General features: G+C 46.2%; 1 protein-coding gene across 1 annotated transcript; it reads left to right on the top strand.

Annotated features, from left to right (window-relative positions):
* Nucleotides 1-945: 945 nt before the first annotated feature.
* On the top strand, nt 946-6,241 carry LOC121346831 (serine/arginine repetitive matrix protein 2-like). Its single transcript, XM_041424959.1, has 2 exons — nt 946-1,442; nt 5,956-6,241. Exon 2 carries the CDS (start codon nt 5,963-5,965, stop codon nt 6,212-6,214), a length of 252 nt encoding a protein of 83 aa, XP_041280893.1. The 5' UTR covers nt 946-1,442; nt 5,956-5,962; the 3' UTR covers nt 6,215-6,241.
* Nucleotides 6,242-7,037: the final 796 nt, after the last annotated feature.

The raw sequence follows: 7,037 nt of genomic DNA, 5'->3' as shown, positions 1-7,037 counted from the left end.
GGGGGGGGGAGGGGGAGGGACCCCCGGCTCTGCCCTTTTTTGGGAGAAAAATCCCAAAATCCGCCCTTTTATCCCGCACAAAAAAAGCGAATTCCCTTTTTTTTTATTTATTTTAATTTTTTTCTCCTTTATTTTACCGTTTTCCACCCAAATAAAATCAGATTTTTCAGCTGGAGATGGGCGACATCCCGGATTTTGGCGATTTTTGTGGCACAAACTCCGAATTTTGCCTTTTTTGGGGTAAAATTTCCTCTTTTGGGGGTTGAATTCCCTCAGAATTGGCTCCAAAAAGGGCAAAAAACCCCAAAATTTTCTCCTAAAAAAGGAGAAAACGCCAAAATTTTTGCCCCTGTGGGGGTTTTACCCCGATTTTCCTTTTTTTCCTGATTTTTCTCTTTTTCCCCTGATTTTCCCTATTTTTTATCCTTTTTACCCCAGTTTTTCCCCTTTTCCCTCATTTTTCCTCCCCCCCTTTCTCAGATTTTCCCAAATTTCGCCCAAATTTTCCCTTTTTTGAAGAAAAACCACCCCCGGCCCCGCCCCTCCGAGCCACCCCCATCATTTCTGAGGTTTTTTTAGGGAATAAACCCCAAAATTCCATTTTTTTAGGGAAAAACGCCCTAACCCCCCCAAAAAAAGGAAAAATCCGGAATTTTGGGAATTTTTTGCCTTTTTTTGCATTTTATTAAAACCCGATCCTTGTCTCCGCGTGTCCGGTGAGGAAAACCCCTGAATTCTGCCGGTTTTGGGGGAAAAATCCCCAAATCTTATCACGTTTTAATCCTTAAATTTGGGGTTTTTATAGGAAAAATTCTTTTTGTCTCCCCCGTCCGCAGGGTAACCCCCCCCCCCAATTTCGCCTCTTTACCAAGAAAACCGGCGTAGCCCCTCCCCCCACAGGGAACCCACCCTACCCCCGCCCCTTTGGTGGGGAACCGCCCCGAATTCCACGTTTTTATCGGGAAAAAAAACCCCGAAATTCGCTTTTTTTGGGGGTTAAAACACTCGGGCGCCGACAGCGCTCCCTAGCGGCTCGGAGGACCTCGCTCAGGGCGGCGGGTTGGAGTTGTCACAAGATGGCGGCCGCGCGCTGTGCGCGCTGGGAGTCGTAGTCCAGGTCTCGTTATGAGCCCGTTTATGTTGTCGCTAAATGACTACAACTCCCAGCGTGCATCGCGGCGCAGAGGAGTCAGAAGATGGCGGCGCCCCGCGGTGCACGCCGGGAATCGTAGTCCCCGCCCGCAGCCGCTAACGGAAGGGGCGGAGCTAACGGACTACCAGCCCCGTCGCCCTTTGCGCCCGCGCATGCGCTCGGGGCGGAAGTGGAGGCGGGGGCGCGCGTGGCGTCGCCTCAGCGTCGGCTCCGCTCGGGCGGCGAGGCCGCGCAGGGATCGTGAGGGTCCTGTCGCGATAGAGCGGAGCTGTCGGCGATAGAGGAACAGGTGAGGGTCGGGGGGAGCGCGGGGGGNAAATGGGGGTTGGGGGTAGAAGGGGGAATTTGGGGGAAAAGGGCAGAAATTGAGGTAAAAAGGGGAAATTTGAGGCGAAAGGGGGAAGTTTGGGGCGTAAAAAAGGAGTTTGGAGGGGGAAAGTGAAAGTTTAGTGAGGGGAAACGTGTGAGGGGGAAGAAAAGGGTTTTGGGTAAAAAAAGGGAGGTTTCGGTTAAAAAAAAAAGTTCGGGGTGAAATTGGGGTTTTTGTGAGGGGGATTGTGAGGTGAAAAGTTGAGATCGGCGGAGTTGTGAGGGGGAAAAGGGTTTTGAGGGGAAAAAAGCGGAGTTTTGGGGGAAAAAAAGGATAATTTTGGGGAAAAGGATGAAAAAATGGGAGTTTGGGGGAGGAAAGAGATTTTTGGATTCCTGAGGGGGAAAAAATCGAATTTGAGGTTGAAAATAGGGATTTGGGGGTTTGTGAGGGGGGAATTGGGGTTTGTGAGGGGGAAATTGCGGTTTTGGAGAGTTTTGAGGGGAAAAAGGGAATTTTTGAGGGGAAAATGGGGATTTCGGGGGGTTTGTGAGGGGGGAATTGCGGTTTTGGAGAGCTTTGAGGGGAAAAAGGGGATTTCGGGAGGTTTGTGAGGGGAAAAGATAATTTGGATTAAAAAACTTGGATTTTGGGGTGGGTTTGAGGGGAAAAAATGGGAATTTGAGGGTTTGTGAGGGGGAAATTGCGATTTCGGGGAGTTTTGAGGGGAAAAAGGGAATTTTTGAGGGGGAAAATGGGGATTTCGGGAGGTTTGTGAGGGGAAAAGATAATTTGGATTAAAAAACTTGGATTTTGGGGTGGGTTTGAGGGGAAAAAAGGGGAATTTGGGGCGAAAAACGAGGGTTTGAGGAGGGAGAAGCGGATTCGAGCGGGAAGAAGGCGATTTTGGATGAAAAAAGTCTTTTTAAATGAGAATATGAGGAAAAAAGGGAATTTTCCGTGCAAAATTGATTTTTTTTTTTTTTTTGAGGTGGGGTTTTGGGGAGGTTTTTGAGGGTAAAAAAGATTTTTTTGGTGGGGTTTGTGAGGGGAAAAATTGGATTTTTTTGGGGGAAAATGTGTTTGGAGGGAAATAGCGATTTTTAAAAAGTTTGTGAGGGGAAAAAAGGAGTTTGAGGGAGTTTTGAGGGAATTGAAGCTTTTTAGGAGTAGTCTGAGGGAAAAAAGTTGAATTTGTTTTAATTTTTAAGGTAAAAATTGGAATTTAAAGGGTTCTGAGGGGAAAAATTCCCCTCGGGGTGGTTTTGGGGGAAAATCTGGCGTTTTTAGGGATTTTGAAGGGGGAAAACGGAGGTTTAGGTTTATGAGGGAAAATTTAGTTTAAGTTAAAGTTATGAGGTAAAAAATTGAAATTTAATTTGAATTTATAGGGTTAAAAGTGGTTTTGAGGAAGGAAAGTGGGAATTGGGGAAAATAGGGGAATTTTGGGGGGTGTGAGGTAAAAAAATGAGGATTTTGGAGTTGTGAGGGGAGAGAAGGATTTGGGGGAAATCCCAGGTGAAAAAAACAGATTTTTGGGGAGATTTGAGGGGAAAATTGATTTTTTTATAAGTTTTGTGGGAAAGAAAAGTAATTTTGGGAAGTTTTGTGGAGTTTAGGGATTGGGAGATGGTTTTGAGTAGGAAAAATGTGATTTTTTTGTGTGGGAATTGTGAGGGGAAATTTGTTTTTTAGGATGGTTCTGAGGGATTTTTTAGGGAGAAAAAAGCATTTTTTGGGAAGTTATGAGGGAGAAAAGTGGAATTTTGGGGGAAAAATGTGATTTTTTTTGGGAGTGTGAGGAGGAAAATGGAGCTTTGGGAAGAGAAGGGCAAAAATTGGGATTTTAGGGAAAATGATTGATTTTTGTGGCCGTGTGAGAGGAAAAAAATGGGATTTTAAGGGAGTTTTGGGGTGAGGAGTGAGATTTTGGGGGGAAAATTGTGATTTTGGGAGGGAAAAGTGGATTTTTGGGGTGATTTGGGGCTATGGAAGTGAAGAGAAAAGGGGATTTTGAGGAGAAAAGTGGGAATTTGGGTTAAAAAGTGGGAATTTTTGTAGGAAAATGGGGATTTTGAGGTGAAAAATGAGGATTTTGGGTTATAGAGGGGGAGTTATTGTAGGGAAATGGGAATTTTGAGGTGAAAAATGGGGATTTTGGGTGATAAAGAGGGAGTTGTTGCAGGAGAATGGGAATTTTGAGGAAAAAAGTGGGAATTTGGGTTAAAAAGTGGGACTTTTTGTAGGAAAATTGGGATTTTGAGGAGAAAAATTGGGATTTTGTCTTAAAAAGTGGGAATTCTTGTAGGAAAATGAGGATTTTGAGTAAAAATGGGGATTTTGGATTAAAAAGTGGGAATTCTTGTACAGAGCTTTCTTTTGTACGTGTTTCAACACACAGATTGGCATTCCATACAATGTGGAGAATTTTTCATTTTCCCATGAAAATCAGTAAGTAGTAGACATCTGAATTTTGATCAGTTTATGGGGAAAAAAAAGTAATTTTGGGAAGTTTTGTGGAGTTTAGGGATTGGGAGATGGTTTTGAGTAGGAAAAATGTGATTTTTTTGTGTGGGAATTGTGAGGGGAAATTTGTTTTTTAGGACGGTTCTGAGGGGAATTTTAGGGAGAAAAAAGCATTTTTTGGGAAGTTATGAGGGAGAAAAGTGGAATTTTGGGGGAAAAATGTGATTTTTTTTGGGAGTGTGAGGAGGAAAATGGAGCTTTGGGAGGAAAAGGGCAAAAATTGGGATTTTAGGGAAAATGATTGATTTTTGTGGCCGTGTGAGAGGAAAAAAATTGGGATTTTAAGGGAGTTTTTGGTGAGGAGTGAGATTTTGGGGGAAAAAAGCGATTTTGGGAGGGAAAAGGGGATATTTGGGGTGATTTGGGGCTATGGAAGTGAAGAGAAAAGGGGATTTTGAGGAGAAAAGTGGGAATTTGGGTTAAAAAGTGTGAATTTCTGTAGGGAAATGGGAATTTTGAGAGAATAAATGGGGATTTTGGATTAAAAAGTGGGAATTCTTGTAGGAAAATGGGAATTTTGAGGTGAAAAATGGGGATTTTGGGTTAAAAAGTGGGAATTTTTGTAGGAAAATGGGGATTTTGAGGGGAAAAACTGGGATTTTGTCTTAAGAAGTGGGCATTCTTGTAGGAAAATGAGGATTTTGGGTTATAGAGGGGGAGTTATGGATTAAAAAGTGGGAATTCTTGTAGGAAAGTGGGAGTTTTGAGGTGAAAAATGGGGATTTTGGGTTAAAAAGTGGGAGTTCTTGTAGGAAAATGGGAATTTTGAGGTAAAAAATGAGGATTTTGGGTGATAAAGAGGGAGTTGTTGCAGGAGAATGGGAATTTTGAGGAAAAAAGTGGGAATTTGGGTTAAAAAGTGGGTGGGGATTTGGGGCTGCAGGATCAGGGGGATTTGGGGGATTTGGGGCTGTAGGATCAGGGGGATTTTGGGGATTTAGGAATGAGGCATTTTGGGGGATTTGGGGATTTAGGATTGAGGGATTTGGGGATGTAGGATTTGGGGATTTTGGGGATTTAGGAATGGGAATTTGGGGGATTTGGGGCTGTAGGATTTGGGGGGTTTTGGGGCTGTGGGATTTTGGTTGTAGGAAAATGAGGATTTTGAGTAAAAATGGGGATTTTGGATTAAAAAGTGGGAATTCTTGTAGGAAAGTGGGAGTTTTGAGGTGAAAAATGGGGATTTTGGGTTAAAAAGTGGGAGTTCTTGTAGGAAAATGGGAATTTTGAGGTGAAAAATGGGGATTTTGGGTTAAAAAGTGGGAGTTCTTGTAGGAAAATGGGAATTTTGAGGTGAAAAATGGGGATTTGGGTTAAAAAGTGGGAATTCTTGCAGGAAAATGGGAATTTTGAGGTGAAAAATGGGGATTTTGGGTTAAAAAGGGTTTTTTTAAGGCGGGAGGGGCGAAAGGGGTGGGGGTTTGGGGGAGAATTTGGGGATTTGGGGATGCAGGATCAGGGGGATTTGGGGCTGTAGGATTTGAGGGATTTTGGGTTTTGGGGCTGTGGGATTTTGGGGATTTAGGAATGGGGGATTTTGGGGGATATGGGGCAGTAGGATTTGGGGAATTTGGGGATTTAGGAATGGGGGCATTTGGGGCTGTAGGATCGGGAGGATTTGGGGGATTTTTGGGCTGGTTTTGGGGGCAGATTTGGGTGATTTGGGGCTGTAGGAAAGAGGAGATTTTGGGCTGTGGGGTCAGGGGGATTTGAGGGATTTGGGGCTCAGGGATTTCAGGGATTTGGGGCTGTGGGATTTCGGAGATTTCAGGGATTTGGGGGGCAGGGATTTCAGGGATTTCAAGGATAGGGATCAGGGGGTTGTGGGGGATGTGGGGGGCCCTGACTCCCCCGTTCCCAGCGCTGGGATGTACAATGGGATCGGGGATTTGGGGCTTGGGGATTTCAGGGATTTAGGGGGCAGGGATCAGGGGGATGTGGGGGGCCCTGACTCCCCCGTTCCCAGCGCTGGGATGTACAATGGGATCGGGCTGCCGACGCCGCGGGGCAGCGGCACCAACGGCTACGTCCAGCGCAACCTCTCGGCCCTGCGGCCCAAGAAAGGGGGGGCGGGCGGGGACCCCCCCCCCGGCGAGGAGGAGCTGCGGCGCCTCGAGGCCGCCCTGGCCAAGAAGCCCAACGCCGACATCCTCGACCACCAGCGCAAGAGGAGGGTGGAGCTGAAATGCCTGGAGCTGGCCGAGCTGATGGAGGAGCAGGGGTGAGCTGAGAAATGGGGAGAATGGAGCAGAAATGGGGGAAACGGAGCAGAAATGGGGAGAAACGGGGCAGAAATGGGGAAAAATGGTCCAGAAATGGGGGGAAACGGAGCAGAAATGGGGAAAAATGGACCAAAAATGGGGAAAAATGGACCAAAAATGGGGGAAAATGGACCAGAAATGGGGGGAAACGGAGCAGAAATGGGGAAAAATGGACCAAAAATGGGGAAAAATGGACCAAAAATGGGGGAAAATGGACCAGAAATGGGGGGAAACAGAGCAGAAATGGGGAAAAATGGACCAAAAATGGCTCAGAAACGGGGAGAAATGGGGAAAAATGGAGCAGAAATGGGGAGAAACGGAGCAGAAATGGGGGGAAATGGCCCAGAAAGGGGGGGAAACGGAGCAAAAATAGGGAGAAACGGAGCGGAAATGGGGGAAAATGGACCAGAGATGGGGGGAAACAGAGCAGAAATGGGGAGAAACGGAGCAGAAATGGGGGGAAATGGCCCAGAAAGGGGGGGAAACGGAGCAAAAATAGGGAGAAACGGAGCGGAAATGGGGGAAAATGGACCAGAGATGGGGGGAAACAGAGCAGAAATGGGGAGAAACGGAGCAGAAATGGGGGGAAATGGCCCAGAAAGGGGGGGAAACGGAGCAAAAATAGGGAGAAACGGAGCGGAAATGGGGGAAAATGGACCAGAGATGGGGGGAAACAGAGCAGAAATGGGGAGAAACGGAGCAAAAATGGGGAGAAACGGAGCGGAAATGGGGAAAAATGGACCAAAGATGGGGACAAACAGAGCAAAAATGGGGAGAAACGGAGCAG

Source organism: Onychostruthus taczanowskii, unplaced genomic scaffold, assembly GCF_017590055.1.
Source record: "Onychostruthus taczanowskii isolate IOZ18803 unplaced genomic scaffold, ASM1759005v1 scaffold843, whole genome shotgun sequence".
Classification (NCBI taxonomy): domain Eukaryota; kingdom Metazoa; phylum Chordata; class Aves; order Passeriformes; family Passeridae; genus Onychostruthus; species Onychostruthus taczanowskii.
The sequence above is the reverse complement of the archived record's forward strand: the minus strand, read 5'-3'. Positions and strand labels throughout refer to the sequence as shown.

What these genes read in the sequence shown, in the direction of transcription:
- LOC121346831 (XM_041424959.1), top strand. Translation starts at nt 5,963, where the DNA reads ATGTACAATGGGATCGGGCTGCCGACGCCGCGGGGCAGCGGCACCAAC.